The sequence below is a fragment of the Cryptotermes secundus genome, unplaced genomic scaffold, assembly GCF_002891405.2.
Source record: "Cryptotermes secundus unplaced genomic scaffold, Csec_1.0 scaffold610, whole genome shotgun sequence".
NCBI classification, from domain to species: domain Eukaryota; kingdom Metazoa; phylum Arthropoda; class Insecta; order Blattodea; family Kalotermitidae; genus Cryptotermes; species Cryptotermes secundus.
The window spans coordinates 573471-593401 of NW_019734319.1; the positions used below are offsets into that span (position 1 = coordinate 573471).

The following is a 19931-nucleotide window of genomic DNA, read 5'->3' on the forward strand; positions in this document are numbered from 1 at the left end:
AAATTTGGTTTTCTTTATACCATAGTTAGTTAGTGCTTACCATCAGTCCCGCCCAGCCAGCGAGACCGGCTCTACTAGCTGAGAGGTATCTATAATGCTTCCCCCATCTACCAGAGGTATTAGAGACTGCTGTTGGGTGGGAAACGTCCGTAATTTGGCTCAGTGACCTCCTTTGGAGATATGAGGTTCTTTTACGTGCCGTAAAGCTACAACACGGGACCCATGGCTTAAAGTTCCTCCCGGAGGACTTGTTCCCTGAATTTTTCCACCCTTAAAAATTCGACGACCTCCGCCAGGTATTTGAACCCGCGTACTACGAGTCATGAGGTGGGAATGTTACCTCTAGACTACGGAGGCCACTTTCTTTATACCATAACTTCAGAAGATCATTAAAAAATACATGTTTGAACACTCAACTAGGTATATATAGATGTAAATACAATTCTTCATTTATTTTGTGATGCTTTATGAACTGCTGTTTTTATGTGGCATCAGTTGGTCACTACCAGGTTGGAAGGCCCAGCCCCGCCCCAGGGCTTCATAACATTAATGCTTCCTCTGCAAAATGCAGCATTTGGCCCCCTAATTCCACAGATGCATTGTATGTGCACAGGATATCCAGCCCCGAGATGAAATCATTTGTGATATTGGCAACAGATATGCAAATTTTCAGTGGTGCTGCCCCAGGGTCAGTGTCAGAAAAGCATCCTTCAAAACAGGGAGGGCTTCACCATATACCATCTGCAGCACCTAGCATAGGTTCGGTTGTCTCTCAGGGCATCTGCCGGCACTGTTGGGCCTAGCTGCAGTCAATATACACCCTGCAGATGACGGTCACGAGGCATGATTTGTCACCAACCCAGCCCTGTGTGACTAGGCTCTGCCCTTTCTGTTATGACAGGGCATGGTGTTGGGGCCTTAATGAGTACATTGGTGTCCCCCCTTTTTTGTAGCACCTGTTTGTTTCTCACTGGTTGGCCATCCTGTCTGCCTCCGCTTTGTTTCTTGGTAGGTATTCAGACTTTCTCGCTGGTTCCTGTATGCCTCTCAGAGGTCTTTCGTCTCGTTTCCAGCACCGGTCATAATTTTCTGCCTCCCTCCCATAGGAAAAGTTACACATGCATACACGCACACACCCTCACATGTATTCACAATTAATTATACCTAATTCTCAATTGTGAAATGGCTCAAATATGTATTTGGCAAAGAAATTATATTTTTGCTGACATTAAGTATCACACATACAGATTTTCTGTTTGATGATGTGGGGTCCCTCTAGGATTCTCAAGTGAAATATTAAGGGAACATTTTGTTTATATTTTGTCCTCACTTTGATTCTATTAAGAATGTTTATACTGTGGATGAATTCTAGTAATATAAAATTTAAGGGTTCCTAGGGACTTCTTCTCTGGCACTTTTATTTGTATCCCTTTGTCAAATATATAATTTATTTATACTCATATATCTTTGACAGATATCGATAATAAATTGACAGATTACAGATACTGGGAAGATCCATCAGATGAGTACCGAGATGAGGAAGGAACACTGCTACCTCTCTGGAAATTTGTATATGAAAAAACAAAGAAGAATAGTGTGACAGCCTTGGTGTGGAATCCTTGCTACTATGATCTCTTTGCTGTGGCCTTTGGCTGTTGTAAGTGATAACAGTATTTCATATCAGTAATAACAATGTTAGCAACTATGATAGAGTAAAGTTCAAAATGTCACTTGCTTGACAAATTTTACTATAGGATAAATATACAAATTAGGATTAGAAAGAGGTAAATGTTCTGTTTCTTAAATGGGATATTGTATTGTAGCATCATGTTCTTGGGAGGTGGTAAGATAGTTTGGGTAAGAAATATCAGTTTTGAATTTTGTAATTAATTTTGATAGTGAACAGTCTCCTTTGTGATAATGTGGTGTTTTATGGTATGAGAACTTCACATGATGGCATTAAGAGTCTATATAAATGTCAAGTTATAGCTGGTGACATGCCCCCTTTTCAGTTATACATCTTGTGCTAACAATAACTAAATATTTTGTAATTCCTGAGGGCTGAAGGAAAATTCTTTACTGGGTAGAGAAATGTCTACAGTGGCAGCACTGTTAAGTGCCCTGGTGTTCCCTTGATTTTTCTGTCTTTGTCACTGAGAAGCATGTGTATGTTTGCACTGTGTAAAATTATACATACAACCTTTCCTTATGTCAAGAGAATAGATTTTTCAAGAACAGACCAGGAGGTTCTGGTAGTTGAAAAGCTATAATTGTAAGTACACTGGAAATAAGTTGCATGATGCAAGGAATATTATTTCTGATAGTGAAGAAAGTGTTTGCTTAGATAATACACATGTAGCTTCTTGCTGCAATGCACCTGTTTCATCTGGTGGAAGTACTTATATCAAAAAGTTATGTTCAAGTAAAGAAGTGTTCAGTGAGAATTACAGTTCTGTATGCAAGTCTGAAGTCACAAATTGAAGTCATAATTTAGTAGACCTTCTTTAAAATGCTCTGAATAGCTATGGTAAATGTAAAAAGGTAAAGTTGTCCCTCTACTTAATTAATTAAGCACCATGCCATGAAGACATATAGGGAAGTGGATGTATAGCTCTACATTTTCTTGACCTTGGCACCAGTTGGAAATGAGTGGTCAGTTTCATGCACTGGCCACTTTACCCCCGGGGAAAGAGCCCCCATTATCCACTGGATAGGAGGTTGGGTGGAACCCAGAACTGGTCTGGATGACTGTGAGAAGTGAAAATTCTTACCCCCACCGGGACTTCAACTCCTACCCCTTTGTCATCCAACCCATAGGCAGTAGCTATACTGACTACGCTATCCCAGCTTCTTGTGAATAGCTATGTACATTCTAAATATTGTAATGTCAATAATATGTAGTATAGAATACTTTGAGTTTCCACAGAGAAAAGGTAGGTTCGGCATCTAAACTAGTATTGTTATGTACAATGTGTGATGCATATGAAGACACTAAGAATGTATATGAGAATAAGGTATGAGTTGTATAAGGACTGTGGTACATTGGTAAGGGTCAGGTATCATGTAAAACATTATGTGTTGTCATGAACATATCAAAGCCACCTTCCAACTTCCAGACTTACAAAGTAGTAAAATAATGTTATAAATTTAATGTGTCATGTAGTAAAAGGCTGTGGTGTGTAATGGAAGGGTCTTCTCATCTCACAGCAACATCAGATGGGGCCTGGCAAAAATGAGGAGGGACAAGCTCAAATGGTGTGGTATCAGCAATCAGTGTGCATACAAATATTGCCAGGTGCATGAAAATGTAGAAGATAATGAGGAAAAATGGAGGCAGCTGATGCAATTGCTATATTTGCATGTCCTCTCTCTCTATCTCCCCCCCCCTCCAAACCTTTTGAGTCATTGTGTTCCACTCTATCGATCATGCCCAGCTTTTCTTTTCCTTGTATAAGTTTTCATTTGGTGGACAACTGCAGGAGCATATGTGGTGACCTGATCGATAGTGCTGACAAACATGGGATGTTTCTCAACCAGAACATAACAGATCACACATGGTGTTTTCTGTATGGTCCACAACTGAAGTGACAATCAGCCACCTGGAAATTGCCATCATTGCCAACAAAGGAGGAACTGTGACAGGACAGGTCAAAATACAAGGTAATGCTTGAACTGTTTCTCAACTCATCATCAGGAATTGTTCACATGGAATTCATCCCAGAAGGAGTGACTGTAAACAAGCACCACTACATGGAGATCCTTTGCCATCTGCACAATTCAATTTGTCGTAAGCTGAGCTTTGGTGCGGGAAGAACTGGCTATTGTCCAAGAGGAGCTGGCCAAACAACAGGTCACAATTTTGTCACACCCTTCATACCTGATTTCACACAATGCATTTTCTTTTTCTTTCCCCACTTGAAAGAAGAGCTGTATGGGCCTCAATTTCAGTCAGCCAAGGAGATCATCACTGCCACATGGGAGGCCATATGGGACCTTCCTGCAAATATCTTTCAGTAATGTTTTTAGCAGCTATAACAACATTGGCAGACTTGCATAGTGGCCAATGATGATTATTTTAGGGAGGATGTGGATATGGGTAAGCATATGTGAGTATCTCATAATATGGTCTGACAAAACCACAGTCCACGAAATTATTGACTGTAGTAGTATACCCTGTCTTGTGTTGGTGCTGGTTTCCAGATATTCGGACTAGCTCTAAAGATTGGAACCAATTGCATAGGTTCCATCGAAAGACGCAGACAGAATCAAGTATATTAAACACTGTGTGTTTTAAATAAAATCAGGCTGATGGATAATTTCCAGAAACACCATTATTGTTTTAATATACCATCATCACAAACTTTTTGAAATAAGTTCAACTGGAAATACAGCTAAACATGATGCTACAGTACAAATCCATTACAAGCCAGTTTGAGGAAACAGAAATATGGTGGCTTTGAGAGTAAAAGTGCATAAACATCATATTCTCCTCTCACTGAGAGGTTTGGGTTCTAATGGCAGTAAGTACAATGGTCACAGTATTGTGGGATGTGACACAGTCTGATAAAAGTTTACCAGAGTTTTGGAGAAATATGCAGCCTTCATCTCTAAGGTAGAAGAGTAAGCTGAGCATGGGAGAAAAAATGGTACAGATACAGGGAGAGGGATGGTTAGGATTCAAGCTCTGAGTGAACCAGATGGAGTGAGGAGGACAGGAAAAATAAAAAAGTTCACAGATTTCCTTCTGTTTCCTATACTCCTGTTGATTTACCCATGGCTCATAGTCTGGCCATAACTCACCCTGCATTTATATCACTTTCCTCTGCACTCAGCTCACTCTTTTTCCCTGCAGATGGAGGCAGCAAATTGTTCCAGAATGTTTCTAAGCTTCTACAAGATTACACAGTGTCTCATCCCAGAAGGCAGCACTTTCCTGTTCATATTTAATGTGCCACAGTAAGTAGCTAGAGTGAATAGATTCCAGTATGTCTTGAGTATCATACATTCATATCTGTTGGTACTTTGTAGTTGACTTCATGAAGCCTCAGCCTGAGGGCGCAATGTGCCTGTTCACGTTGAAGAATCCTTCATTTCCGGAATATGTTTGCAGCACAGAAACTGGAGTGATGTGTGTTGATATACACCCCACACATCCCGCTCTTGTTTGCATTGGAAAGTATGATGGCAGTGTGGCTGTCTATGATGTGCATTCACCTGGAAAGCTGCCACAGTGTGAAAGCAACTCAGTGACCAATAAACATTGTGGTGTTGTTTGGCAGGTAATACAAGAACAGCAGTACAGCTATAACATAGTCTATGTGTAATATAGTGTGAATCCTGTAAAAGAAGAATCTATCTTGGACCACAGAATGTTCATAGAAGTGCAACTTCATAAAGGTAATTATTATATAGAGTGGCCCAGAAGTCGGTTAACATAAAACTTTCTGTCATATTAACAGAAAAGTTCAGATTTATACCTGCCACTCAATTCATAGAACAGTATGACAACATTGTGAGTTGTGCATTGAGCATGTTGGCTCTCATTTTGAACAGTTTTGATTAACTACAATAATAAATAAATTTCTAACTTTTTTAGTATATGTTTTATTAATCAGTTAACTGACTTTGGGCCATTGTATGCAATGTTGCCAACCCATTACTTGGTCTTGTAAGGTGGACCACATTAATGTATACATGAGTTTCTGAATTACTCCTGGGTTGAATTTAATGTACTATGTACTATGTGTAATTTCAATGATTTTATTACTTTCTGTATATCACAGGGTCTTACTTTTTCCAAGGAGGTGTTGTCTGCAGCTTCAATCAGTGATTGAACTCTGGCCTGCACCCACCATTAAAGGTTTTTGTCACAAAAGTCATGTGGTGTGAATTGATATTCTAAACAGTTGGCTGTCATTGTGGCTTTCTCTAGAGGTTAATGTTTAAGGCCTAACACACCATGAATATCTGTTGGTGCCTTTGGTCCCTCTTTATGAGAGACTTCTCAATAGGCCATACAGCCTAAGGTGTGACCTCACAGTTCTTTCTTTTCATTTTCCCTGCTGTTTTACAACCTGGGTCCCCAGTTTCTTGCCAGTTTTCATAGTCTCTGCTTGTATTTAACAAATGATCTAATCCTGTTAGACTGTGGCTATTGTCCAAACGCATAACTTTACTTCTCAATATCCTATATGCCAAAGCTATAGAGGTTGTAAAGTGGCATGCAGCTTTTTTCGGCTTTTTCCTGTGTGTTAATATCAATTCTAGGTGATACTAAGTTAGAGGCTAGGCCCTGAAACTGCTCCCAATCCGTGAATTTTTCTTCTGATTCTGAAAAGTCTTTGTTTTAACGTGATCCAGTATATGGAATACTATTGGTAGGTGATCTGAGTACAGGAAATCAGAACTGATAACACCTGACAGTCAGAGTGCATGAACGTGCCCTCAAACATCTCTTGCCGTGTTTTGGTTAACTTATTAATTTTTTGGACCTAATAGAGCTAAACATGTTTATAGTGTTTCTGGTCTGTTTTAAAAATAAGGCCACATGTGAAGCATAGATTAAAGAAAAAGAATATAAATTATGACTTCTATTCAGAATAGGCTGCTTCCTGCAGTATAATCGANTTAACTTATTAATTTTTTGGACCTAATACAGCTAAATATGTTTATAGTGTTTCTGGTCCGTTTTAAAAATAAGGCCACAAGTGAAACATAGATTAAGGAAAAAAAAATTATGACTTATATTCAGAATAGGCTGCTTCCTGCAGTATAATCGAAAGAAGGACCTAGAGGCAGAGAACTGAGTCATCCAGAAAGCCAGAATTGTGACTGTGTATATGTTATAATATTCAGATAAATGCTGAAAATTTAATTAAAATGTGTTATGTGGTTCAAAAGTTATTCAAGGTTTTGTGAAGATATATAAAATATTTCTTCATTTTATAAAATAACAGGGAAAGCTGGTGCATGATTTCAGAACAGGGATCAGAAATGGTTAACATGGGTAGAAATTTGTCTGCACATATATGTGGTGCAATCCAAAAGTTCCTGAAATTTGAATTTCGCGTGTGAATGGTTATGAGTACATCGAAATACCGCTAGGTGTCTCCCCACACACTCTTCTTGAATCAGTATGGAAAGCGGCGTCGAGTTGAGTGGTTGGGTTTATTGTTGGTGAACGTATTTCCATTGTTGTGTTTCCGTGAGTTTGCAGTTTTGGGATGGCTGACCTGAGAGAGCAGTGTGTCCATATAAAGTTTTGTTTCAAACTTGGGAAAACCGCTGCAGAAACGCACCAAATGTTGAAGCAAGCTTTTGGTGAAAACAGTTTAGGCCAGCACAAACTTACGACTGGTATAAACATTTCAAAAATGGCCGAACATCAGCTGATGATGATCGTTCGGGACGGCCGTCAACTGGCACCACACCAGAAAATGTCGCAAAAGTTAAGGATCTGATTCTGCAAGATTGTAGACTGACCATCCAAGACCTCTGTAACACCTTGGGACTAAGTTATGGTACAGGGCCACACCATAGCTCAAGCGGTTAGTTGCTGGTTTCCCACTGCGGCGGCACGGGCTCGATCCCAGATCTGGTCAAGTGGGAATTGTGGTGAACAAAGTGGCGCTGGGGCAGTTTTTCTCCGAGTACTTCGGTTTCCCCTGCCAATCTTCATTCCACCAATTGCTCCACAATCACCCTCACAAATCTGGGGCTGGTACAATAGGCCAGAAGTGGCCGCAGTACAAGGGCCTTAGTCCCACCCCACTAGCAATAAAGAAAGTTATGGTACATGTCAACGAATTTTGTCAGAGGAACTGAACACGAGGAGGATCGCAGCAAAGTTTGTGGCATGAGTGCTGTAAAATGAACAGAAGCAGCATCGCTTGGAAGTCTGCAGGGAACCTCAACAACAGCTTCAAGAGGATCCAAACTTTCTTTTGAAGGTTGTCACTGGTGATGAAAGTTGGGTTTATGGCTATGACCCTGAAAGTAAGCAGCAATCATCACAATGGAAGAGCCCTTCTTCACCCCAGCCAAAAAAAAAAAAGCTCGATAAGTGAAGAGCAACAATAAGTCCATGTTGATCTGTTTTTTTATATTGATGGGATTTTTCATAAGAGTTCACCCCTCCTGGTCAGACAGTCAATAAAGAGTTCTATCCGATGTTCTAAGGCGTTTGAGGGAGGACATGAGGAGAAAACGTCTAGAGAAGTGGCGCACAAACGACTGGGTACTCCACCATGACAACACTCCACTGCATACAGCTTACATTGTGCAGGAATTTTTGGCTAAAAACAAGATGGCAGTTGTTCCCCACCCACCGTATTTGCCAGACTTAGCTCCATGCGACTTCTTTCTCTTCCCCAAGATGAAAATCAAGTTGAAGGGGGTGAAGATTTGATAGAGTTAAGGAAATTCAAGCTGAAACGTAGACAGTACTAAACACCCTAACAAAGAAAGACTTCCAGGATGCATTTCAAAAGTGGCTGAAACGCTGGGATCGGCGTATGTGCTCCCAAGGGGACTACTTTGAAGGTGACGGTGCAGAATAAGATCCAGGTAAGACATAATAGTTTTTATTAAAATATTTTGGGAACTTTTGGATTGCACCATCTAGAAAGTGATGTGCATGAGTTTGCCTCTACCCTGACCCCAGCATGATGATTTTGGCCTGATTCTAACAGGTGCAGAAATTTCTCTCTTTCTTTCATTCCATGCATGCTATATGTATTGCTGATTTCATCCTGCATGATTTAATCATTCTGACAGTATGCAATGATATGCAGTATCATATGTTTTTGCCACTGCAGAAAACGTCCGTGAATACTATCGAATACTATGTGGAAAGTCATTGTATGGTTTGTACTCCATAGGCAGTGATGGTTGAAAGCAGTATGTTTATTTCAGGTAGTGATTTTTGAAGCAAGAGGCCTTGCAGGCCAGGTACCTAACCCTAAAAAATGAAATAAGATAAAAATTAATCTTTGCCTCCTAAGACCGATATATTCAGGGAGTCAGCTACTGAACTGAATAACGTCTGAAGAGTAGAACAGTCTTATTTACAATTGAGTTGATGGTAAACGTTTGTTATCCAGGTTCGATGGGGAATTGACATGCCTGATGGTGAGGTGAACTTCTTCTCCGTGTCTGCAGATGGCAATGTGTACAACTGGGTGCTTACACAACATGAGCTTTCACAGACATTAATTATATCATTATTTTTTTCCTTTGATCCCATACCTGGGCCTGATGGGACATTAATTCCACTGACAGGTTTGTCACATAGGTCATCTTTTTGCAGTCTGTGTGTATAAAAGCCTAAGGCTTGCAATTCTGTTTTTAATCTGTCCTTATGTAAAAGTCCATAGTAGTTAGGGAAAGAACTACCAGGCAGTGCCTATGCTTCAGTCAGCACTGCTTTCTCAACCTTTGTGAGGGGAGGGGGTGACTGTTGTTGATTGCTTGCATATTCAGTGAAATCGAGATTTAATGCATAAGATTGATTCAGTGGAGGAACTACTTGTAGGAAATGTAGTGAGAATGGGAATTATTTACTTCAGAGTTTCCACACATTCATTTCATTTAAAATCATTCAGAAGAACATGCAGGTGTGTGTTACTAGAAGAGAAGATTACAAATTGTACATAAGCTGAAAATGTAATGTTGAAGTAATAGCTATAAGTGAAATTTATAAATGTTTGTTAGAGTTTATTTTGTACCTGAAGGCTAGATCACTCAACAACTGGCTGTTATGGTTCATCAAATTGAAACTGAAAAAATGTCTATCTGTTGTGTAGCAACGAATTAGAGTCTACACTAAGTTACTAAACAGTAATCATGTTTATTGCCAGTTGAAGGGAAAAAAGAGGTACATATTTCCGAAAGATTTTGTTGTTAGAGGCAATCTTTGCCAAAACCATTTCCTCTAATTACCACCACTGCATAGATTATACTCATATGCTTGAACATTCCATATTTTTCCTGCTTTTTTTTGTTCCTCCGATATGTAACTTGTGATGGGATGTGCTTCTTGAGTTTCTAATTATCACATGTCTTGCACTGGACAAATACTGTGCTGCTGCATGTCTCTGAAATGGCCATTCACAGAAGCACTAATAATATGAAGATCTTAATTTAGTTATTACGACTATGGCAGTCTTTAGGAGTACAGATGACAACATAAATTTCAGTTATTTATGTATTTTTAGAGAAAACGAATGTCAAAGGACAAGAAGACAAACAAGCAGACGGCGACAGAAGAGGATCATATGTTGTTTTATACTGGTGAAGAGTCAAAATAGGAACAAAGTAATATACCAAGAGACAGATATTTCCTATATTCATATTACTGTCAATTTGTAATACATATTTTTAAGAATAAGCTACCTTTGACTGTCTTTGCCATAGCTGAGGCAATTAGATGCTGGTTTCTCACAGTGGGCCTGGGTGACTTCATGTGAGATTCATGGTGGATGAAATGACACTGAAGCAGATTTCTACTTATCTCTTACTGAGGTGCATGACTACCTTGATTGTCACATTAGCACATCTTCAGTCCTTAAATTGACCTGACACTTGGCTTCTTTTATAGTAAGAAAGGTGCTATTTCTGTTTTCTGTTCATCACATTTATCCCTGAGTAGACATCTTTTACCTGTAAATTCTAATAATGCTTAGTTTCCTTGAAACTACAGTTCACTGGTGTATCTTACAGGATGTGGGACAACCATTGCATTCCATCCGACTGAACGGCTTATCTTCTTGGTTGGCACAGAGGAAGGGAGTGTTTACAAATGCAGCACTGCATATGCCTCCCTTTACTTGGCCACATATGAAGCACATCATATGCCTGTATATAAAGTGGATTATAATAAGTTCTGTCCTGACATATTCATTTCATGCAGTGCAGACTGGAGAGCAAAAATATGGGAAGATACACGAAGGTGAGATGTCACAATATTTATGTTTTAGGTAATGCAGTAAATCTGTGCTCTGTTAAAATGTATGCAGGGCTGGTGGGAAAGAGCCAGCAAACCAAGTGGCTGCTGGGGGGGGGGGACACAATTTTAGGGCCAGCACATTTCACAGCCTACTTCTCTGATTTCATTTTACATGAAATTAATTTCTGACAATATTTTTTTTACATTATGATAATTGGCAGTTATATTATGCAGCAATATAAATAAAATTTCTAAGAATTACAACACGAGTTACAGTTTTCAGCATAGCATGTGGGGATTTTGTGTTATGATCAAATTCCAAGAAATATCGATTATTAGTCAGGGAGGGGGGAACTGTTGTTGCTTGAGATTGTATTTAGATTCATGCTGGACCTGCCTGTACACAATAATAACTTCTTACACTGCAGAATGTCATAGATCTTTGCTGACAAATTATTGATGACCGGTTCTCAAATGGGGTACTGTGACATGAGTCTAGATATTCTATGACATTTGGAATTCAGATTTATTCTGCAGATTTAACATTAGTTCACAAAATGCAATAACAACAGTGAGAGCTTTTTCAGTTCTATTTGTTGCCACATCAGCCTGTGCTGCGTTTGTTTTTTAATTTCTGTGGCTGCAACATTTTCCTTATTTCTGTGAATATATGAAGCCCAAAGAGTATGGTTGAAAGAAATGAAGGTATTGCATATTGAATATATTCCTATGGGGAATAAGGAATCAGCTCACATGTGTCTGGTAGCTCATCTATTGAGGAACTTAGTTGGATATCTCTCCCATCTGGATTCTATGAGGAGAAAGTTAGAAAATTACAACTCCAACCAGTTAAATTATATGGAAATGTGCCATGTTATGTTGATACTGTACATGGGTCTAATTTATTTCACACTACTTGACATGGGTTTATTTGCTGCTACGTCCTCATTGCTAAATAGGAAATTTTATCTGCTTGAGTTTTAATCATCTGCATTTGTGTGTGGAATATATTTCTCTCCATCTTCTTCTTATCTGTGATCGAACACATTGATAAACTATGTCATACCATTGAATTTTATAATGTCTATAGTTGCCATTTTTAAAACTTGACTCAGTGGTTTCAGCTTCTATTGTAGCCTGTCTCTGAACTTCTGGTCTCTGGCCATTGTATTATGCAAGCCCACAGGCACAAGGTCTAATGTGGTGTTTTAAAGTTTTGTCTTAACGCCTGCAAATGATGTATGTTGTGTCTGATTTGTCTACCCTACCTTATGTTGGCTCTGGTGTCTGATGATAAGAGTTTAGCCTTAACAGTTGGGCCCAACTTAGGAGGCTTCTTACCTGAGGACAGAAACAGAGTCCAGTCTCTGAAATGTTGATGGTATCCAACAAGTCAACCATTTTATATTTCATCCAGCACTGCACAAGCTTATAATTGCCATTTTCTTTTCTTTTTTTCTTTCTTTCTTCCCCCCCCCCGGGGGCAAGTCATAATATCAGTCTCCTTCAGTTGGTGGATTTTGGCATGCCATGTATGCATGGTCTTTCTCAATTCACGGATGTTGACAAAATAACAGCCGCTTGAAGAAACTCTGAGGGTCAAAATAGATGATAATGTGACAGGGCAAGGCCAGGGATGGTGAATATTCTAAAATTATGAAGTGTAACTGCTGAGCAATTAAACTGTATGGGCAGCAGTATAAGGACAGAAATTGTCATGCAATAACGCATCGCCTATGGCAGTTGTTCATAGTGTGTACTCTAAATCACAAGCTTCATCTTGTCACAGCATCCGACCATAAAATGCATTGTCTACTTTTAGACTCCTTTGCTGCAAATCAAAGAAAAAATTTTTCGCACTGGTAGTTGAGATTTGAACTTCTCCTTGACAAGGGATGTCAGGCATTTCAATGTGATACTCTAGCATTTGTTCCCTTGGCTTATAGAGGTGGAAGTGAGTTTCATCAGCAGTGATAATGTGACTCAAGAAGATGTATCTTTCTCATGACAGCACTTAACACTTTGCGGACCAGCGATTTAAATATTTAAATCACCCTGGGGACCGGCATTTTTATACCTACTACCCTAACTTGTGCACTGTTCACTTTAAAAATTAATATAAAATCTCCTAATTAATTTTATGAACTAAAACTTTTGGAGAACACTTACCAATGCTCCTAGAAGTGCTTGAGGGTGTGATATTTTTGGAAACTTTCCCCTTTGTGAAGTGGCATTACACAGAACATGCAAATGTAGACATACTCCTTTTTTTGTGAACTGCGCAAACACGGCATTGCCTAGAAGTATTCTTCCCCTTGGAATGTTCACTCTTCACAATTTTCACAAGAGTATGTTTCCGCATATCACCCGAGAGTCGCCCAGGGGTCCACATGAGGCCTGTGTGGGGTGGGAGTAGACGGGCCCAGTTGTACTAAGACTGTGTCTGCCGCTGATTCTGCCGCCACCGTGTGGTCCGTAGCCCAGGCTTTCACCACATTCAGCAGAAATGCCTTGTATTTCAATTTTAAATGAGGATTTATATCTTTGAAAACCAAAAATGAATTGAAAATGGCACAATTTATAAGCCACAAGGCAACTTTCTTTGACCACTTTACTGTTCTCCGAGAAGAAGAATAATAGGCCATGTACTGATCGACTCTATCAACTCCCTTCATGAACATATTATATTCGGAAATACAAACAGNAGTATGTTTCCGCATATCACCCGAGAGTCGCCCAGGGGTCCACATGAGGCCTGTGTGGGGTGGGAGTAGACGGGCCCAGTTGTACTAAGACTGTGTCTGCCGCTGATTCTGCCGCCACCGTGTGGTCCGTAGCCCAGGCTTTTACCACATTCAGCAGAAATGCCTTGTATTTCAATTTTAAATGAGGATTTATATCTTTGAAAACCAAAAATGAATTGAAAATGGCACAATTTATAAGCCACAAGGCAACTTTCTTTGACCACTTTACTGTTCTCCGAGAAGAAGAATAATAGGCCATGTACTGATCGACTCTATCAACTCCCTTCATGAACATATTATATTCGGAAATACAAACAGGCTTCTTTACCTGTCCATGTCTCCTTTGAACATCAACCATGATCGAATTGTGAATTGTGGAAATCATATTCACAACATGAGTATCCCTTCAGGACTGAAGAAGAATATCCCCCTTCCTCCTGAATGTTGTTTCACCATGTTTCAGGTGTTATATTTTAGCATCCTGTTACACTGATTCATGTCCATGGTTTATGCTGACCATCTTACAGTGTATACACTTTTTCACCTTATTCTTCACTTCCGCACTACATATTTCAGCACTAATGTGCCATCTTCAGGTGTCCCTATGCATGTTAAACTATTGTACTGCATGCCGTAATGTCTTTATTCTAAAATGACTAAAATCTGTATTCGTCATATAGGATGATGAATTCTAAATAATAAAACTTTTCAGGATTCTTCCTACGTTGCACTCAAACACACACACACACACAGATCAAGCAATACAACGCATGCAGTAACAGGAGCAAAACACAACACAGAACACAATACACAAATATATGTAGGAAGAATGCTCACATAAAAGAGGATTGGCGTAATTCATGTGTTTGAGTGAGACGTAGGAAGAATCCTGAAAAATTTTATTATTTAGAATTCATTGTCCTATATGATGATACAGATTTTANTTCAGGTGTCCCTATGCATGTTAAACTATTGTACTGCATGCCGTAATGTCTTTATTCTAAAATGACTAAAATCTGTATTCGTCATATAGGANAGTGTGGAAGTGAAGAATAAGGTGAAAAAGTGTATACACTGTAAGACGGTCAGCTTAAACCATGGACATGTTTCAGGCATTTACATTCCTCTTTCAGGTCTGGAGGAAGGCCTCTGTTCACCCTAATTGTTCCACAAACATGTACTTTGCTCAAAAGTAAGCATTCTGCAGTTGCCACACTGTTATAATAATTGTCTTGATAGAAATGGTAATTTTGATCAAGATAGGGTTCCAAAACGGAAAGAATAGTTTCTTGTAATTTCTTTCCTTCACCAGGATAAAATTCTAAATTTCCAATATAGCCTGAAGTGCTTTAAGTAACTACATGAACAAGTAGGCCATACTTTGTAAGTTTCCCAGGATTATATGTTCGCATATTGCACTACTCACTGACAGCATGCAACATACAGCTTGAAGAAATAAAGGCATTAATTTTCTTTTGCAGGGGCATACAGTTACAGCGAGGTTACATAACTGATTAGTCAGCAAACATTCCAGAGGCTTATTACGCAGCTGCAGGCAGCTACGTGCAAGCTGGGTGGTGTCAGAGCAGTGTGTTGCAATTTATCATGTTCTAATACGCGACTGGTCAGCCACGTTTAAAAGCGAAAAACGTATTAATGCGTGTGCGGTCCGCAAAGTGTTAAAAAGCAGTTACAAATATTCTGATGGTTATGCTTGTACTGTTCCATGCTGTTTTAGAACCCACCATGCCCACACTTTATGAGAGTGAAGTCTGGTGAATGTCTAATCTGCGGTTGGTTATCACTTCATCAGTATCAGTCTTCTGTTGCTAAGAATTAGTGTGCAGACTTGGTCACTGCTCCTTCAGTAGTTGATGTGGACAAGTATTCAGTTCACTTTTCATCAGTGACACTTTTTCAGTCATTTCAAAACATATTTATCCATTCATACATGCTTCACTGAGGTGTAACTGTCATTGTACTTGCTGGTAGTCTTCCATGAATTTCAGCACCTCTTACACTTTCAGCCCACAAAAAACGAATAACTGCACACTGCTCTTCTTTGATGCATGTGGTAAGAGGAACAGCCATGTTGTGTTGCTAGTGGTCAAGGACATCTGAATGGTGAAGATCAAATAAGTCACTACAATAAAACGACATTTGTGATTCCGTTTAGCAGTGGGACAAATGATGAAATAAAACAGGAATATTACGCAGATAATTTTCAAATTACACTCATGTCTATTTATATATCACTCTTGAGTAATACTTATTGCTAAAATAATATTTAGTTGTTAGAATTTTTTGGAATTTATAGTGAACTGTAGAATGGCAACATTAACTGGAATAAATATTTGTATTGTTTCTAGATCTTCTCCAAAATCGTCAGAACATTAGTGAGGGGATTTTAAGAAAACGTTGGGTGTCTAAATATTACAGTATTTTTCCTGTATTTATTAATGTTTATCATAAACCGATTTTTCCCTTTGATCCATAAATCAATAGAAATTAATTGAATCATTTCAGTATCAATGGTAAAGTTTAGAAATGAAAACAGAAATTGTTTTCTTGGAATGTGAATTTAATTCCCACACATGAGTATTAAAAATATATCCCAGGTAGTGGGCCAGAGAAAATTTTTAAGGACTAAACTGCCTCTTTTAGGATGTGAAATTATGTTACTAGTGTCAGTATTGCAAGATATGTAATTTTCATTATGTACCACTCGCTCAGTGTGCCCTCCATCTACAAAAGTTCTTTTCCTGTTTTTCCAGTGATCCACTTTTTGTGTTTGACTTGGGATGTGAAATAGCAGATGTGGAATGGGCCCCTTATTCTAGCACTGTTTTTGCTGCTGTAACAAATGATGGGAAAGTTCATGTCTTTGACTTGAATGTGAACAAGTACAGGCCCATTTGTGTGCAAGCTGTAGTGAATAGGAAACGGAACAGATTGACACGCATAGCATTTAACCATAAACTTCCCATCATAATTGTTGGAGATGACAGGTAAGTGAGACTGAAGACTAATTGTCTGCATCATTGCTTCTCAACTACTGTTCTGTAATTAACATCACATATAACACCACATTTTTCACAGTGAGATTTTATCAAGCATTCCAAAAGTCATTTAACTTCTCAGTAGACCATGAACGTGAGGGGCAAACTGCCAAGAAAAACACCTTGATACATTTACGAATATGATGACACCCCGGGTGAGGTGCAATAATATGCAACAGAAATTTTAAAGAATTTTATCTCATTTTACTTAAAAAGAAGACTACAGTGTGTGATTTTAACACGAATTAAAACAGTGTAGCAGTTTTTAATACAGTTTTAGTAAAATATCTGTAACATAAAAAACACCTGAAGATGGCCGTTTGAGGCCGAAACATGTTGTGTTGAAGTGTAGAATGTAAAAGTGTTGCAATTTTGATGGAAGATAAACAATGGACGCTAATTTGAACAATTGCAATGGGATGCTGAAATACAGAATCTCAGATAGAGTTGGACACTCCTTCTGTGGAGATTCAGATTGCTAGCAAACTGACAATCATGAAGCCTGAACGCATTACAGATTAAACTTGCCAGGACAGTAGAAGATGCTGGGAATTTTCTGGTTGTTCTGCATTCAAGTGCTCTTTGGGGTACAAAGTCAAATTGCCTTCTTATGTTTTTCTTCAGTTTTTCATTTGCATTGTGGTTTGATGTGTAAACGTTTTGCTGTCTTGTTCCCTGTATCAGACAGGCTGAGGTTAGGGAAATGCGCTGGCCACAAACCACTACAAATAAATCTGTCCCAAAAACACTTTCCTCAGTACCCATGGATGCACTTCGTGTATAAGCAGTAGTGTAATCTTGTTGGAAGAATGCAAACCAGTGTTCTTAATCTGTTGGGCGGTCAATAGGGGCAGATTATGTGCTCTTTTTTTTTCCCCATAAAACTAATGGTATTGTTGAAGAAAATTGATCCACTTATTCTGTCTTTTCTCACACAACATATAGCAATTTTTTTAATGTAGTGGAACCTTGTGTGTTGGATTATATGAACTCAAGTTCTGATGTTCTGTGAATCTGCCTAGCCATGTAACTGAAACCAAGGCTCATATGAAAAGAAATTCAGGTGAAGGTCAACTGGATCATCATGAACCAACTGAAGGTTTCAATTACAATAATTCACTCTGATAGTAGGATCACATGGTTGCAATCTGTGCACTACTATCATCTAAAATGGTTTCAGTTTCATAAGTTTTGTGGAAGTTCTTACCAATTACGAGTATTTTGAAACCTGTATCTCCTTTGCAAGATGTCTTATGGATATTGATATTGTCTTTTTTATGTATGTTGCAGGTACAGTATGGTTAATTTTTATTTCTTTGTGTAAGAAGAATGTTTTGGTATGGGATGCTGCAATTTGTTTTATTTTTTATTTTGCAAGGAGAATATTCAAGCCTAGCACTGAGTTCATCCAATTTCTCTTTAGTGAACCTAACACATTAATTCACTTTTGTCCAGTAACATTCCTGTCTATCTTAATATACTTACAGTTCTTTGAATAGGACTTAGTGTGGAACTGCCAGGTCCTGAAATTTACACCAGAATCTTCTGCTTACCTTTCCTGCAGAACACTTTTCTTACTTTGGTGTGTACATTAACACTCCTTTGCCAAGTTGTGTATCACACTTGTAATTTTGACACAGGAAATAATATGACTGATTGAATGCTTAGTACACAGTTGAAGTACAATACAGAAGCAGGAATTAAAGCAACGTGATGGTTCATAATACATAAGCTCACTTCATGAAAGCTGTTCGCTTGCCTGTTGGGGACCTGAAAAAAATGTCTTTGTATGTATATTTGTGTGTCCATGTGTGTCTGTATCTGTGTCCTTGTCCTTGTCCATCTCCATGTGTGTGCATACATGCGTGCATGTTGTAGCAGCTAAAAAAATCTTGCAATTTTCTTTAGCTTTTGAATCCTGTTATGTGTGTTAAAGTGACGCTCTTGACTTTTAGAGGTTGCATCACTGCTCTCAAACTGTCACCAAATCTCCGTAAGAAAGTGAAACCACCAAAGAAAGGTCCAGTCCTTACTGAGAGGGAGCTTGAACTAATGAAGTTGGAGAAACTTCTGGCACTGGTACGAGAACCTCCAACTCCGACACCACTTCCAGATTATCCTGCTCCTGTAGATTCATAATAAATTAACATACTCAGTAAAAACTTCCATTTGAAATTTAAGTACAAGTAGTTCAGAATCATATATGTGATGTTTTATTGATACAGACATGTTATAAAAATGAAATAAGATAGAATACTCGAATGATTTTTCCCTAGTCATGTATTATTGTTGCAATACTGATGAAGCAGAGTTAAACCGAAAATAATTTACATGTGCATATATAGTGTGTTCCAGAACATATTGGCCAAATTTCAGGAGCATCCATGATTTATTTAAACCGTCTTGCAGTGCATACACTCATTTATCTCCTCCTCTTCCTTGCACCACTTTTTTTGAAGCGAAACCATGCTCTGCTACCACTTTTTTGGAACGAAACCACGCTCTGCTACCACTTTTTGAAGCGAAAGTACCCTACAGAGGATCCTTCAGGTTGCATATAGGTTCTCGTGATCACAGGACAGGGCGAGCAGGGGAGGACAAAGAAATCAGCAAGGCGGAAATACCCAAACAGAAATAACCAAATCAAATGTTAACAAAGAATAAATATAATATATTAATAAAGAAAGAATACAAACATAATGTAAATACCTGTATGAGAATGATTGCAGAGTTCGCTGTTCTCAGATAGAATACTATGTAGAGAAATTAATTTAGACGGTCGAGGATGACCTTGACCGGTGGTCCGAAACGAGAACAACCTACCCCATCGACGGAGCATATTCTACAGGTCATTTGGAGTAAAAATGTTTAATGAACTATTGGGTCTGTTCAACACCATGGTTGAGTTGAATGCTAGTACAGGAAGCTGAACCTGCTATAACTTGACTGAGTTTTAGCCTGCATGCTGTCTAGGCTGCTGTGGCTGCGTTGCATTGTAGTGTGGTCATAGTAAAAATTCCTAACATGTTTACAAATTAAAAATATGCTGACATGCATTTTGTATAAAGTTCCTGCAATGGAAATGGTAGGGCTGCTGTGATAGAATGCCAGCAGTGATATATCAACTTCAAAGAATTCCACGTAGAAATACAATTGAACATGTATGCAGAACTTTGAGGGAAA

General features: G+C 38.7%; 1 protein-coding gene across 5 annotated transcripts in view; it reads left to right on the forward strand.

Annotated features, from left to right (window-relative positions):
- The window catches only part of LOC111868603 (dynein intermediate chain 2, ciliary), a 51278-nt gene extending 32127 nt beyond the window's left edge, over window positions 1-19151 (forward strand). For 4 of the 5 annotated variants that reach the window (XM_023859400.2, XM_023859401.2, XM_033753113.1 and 1 more), the window contains 6 exons: window positions 1496-1657; window positions 5029-5279; window positions 9102-9279; window positions 10720-10948; window positions 16464-16697; window positions 18704-19151. In XM_023859400.2, coding sequence (XP_023715168.1) covers window positions 1496-1657; window positions 5029-5279; window positions 9102-9279; window positions 10720-10948; window positions 16464-16697; window positions 18704-18887 — 1238 coding nt within the window. In that variant the 3' untranslated portion in view covers window positions 18888-19151. Of the gene's footprint in view, window positions 1-1495; window positions 1658-5028; window positions 5280-9101; window positions 9280-10719; window positions 10949-15170; window positions 15939-16463; window positions 16698-18703 lie in introns of those variants that run through there. The other variant, XM_033753114.1, reaches the window with a different exon arrangement.
- The last annotated feature ends 780 nt before the right edge of the window (window positions 19152-19931 follow it).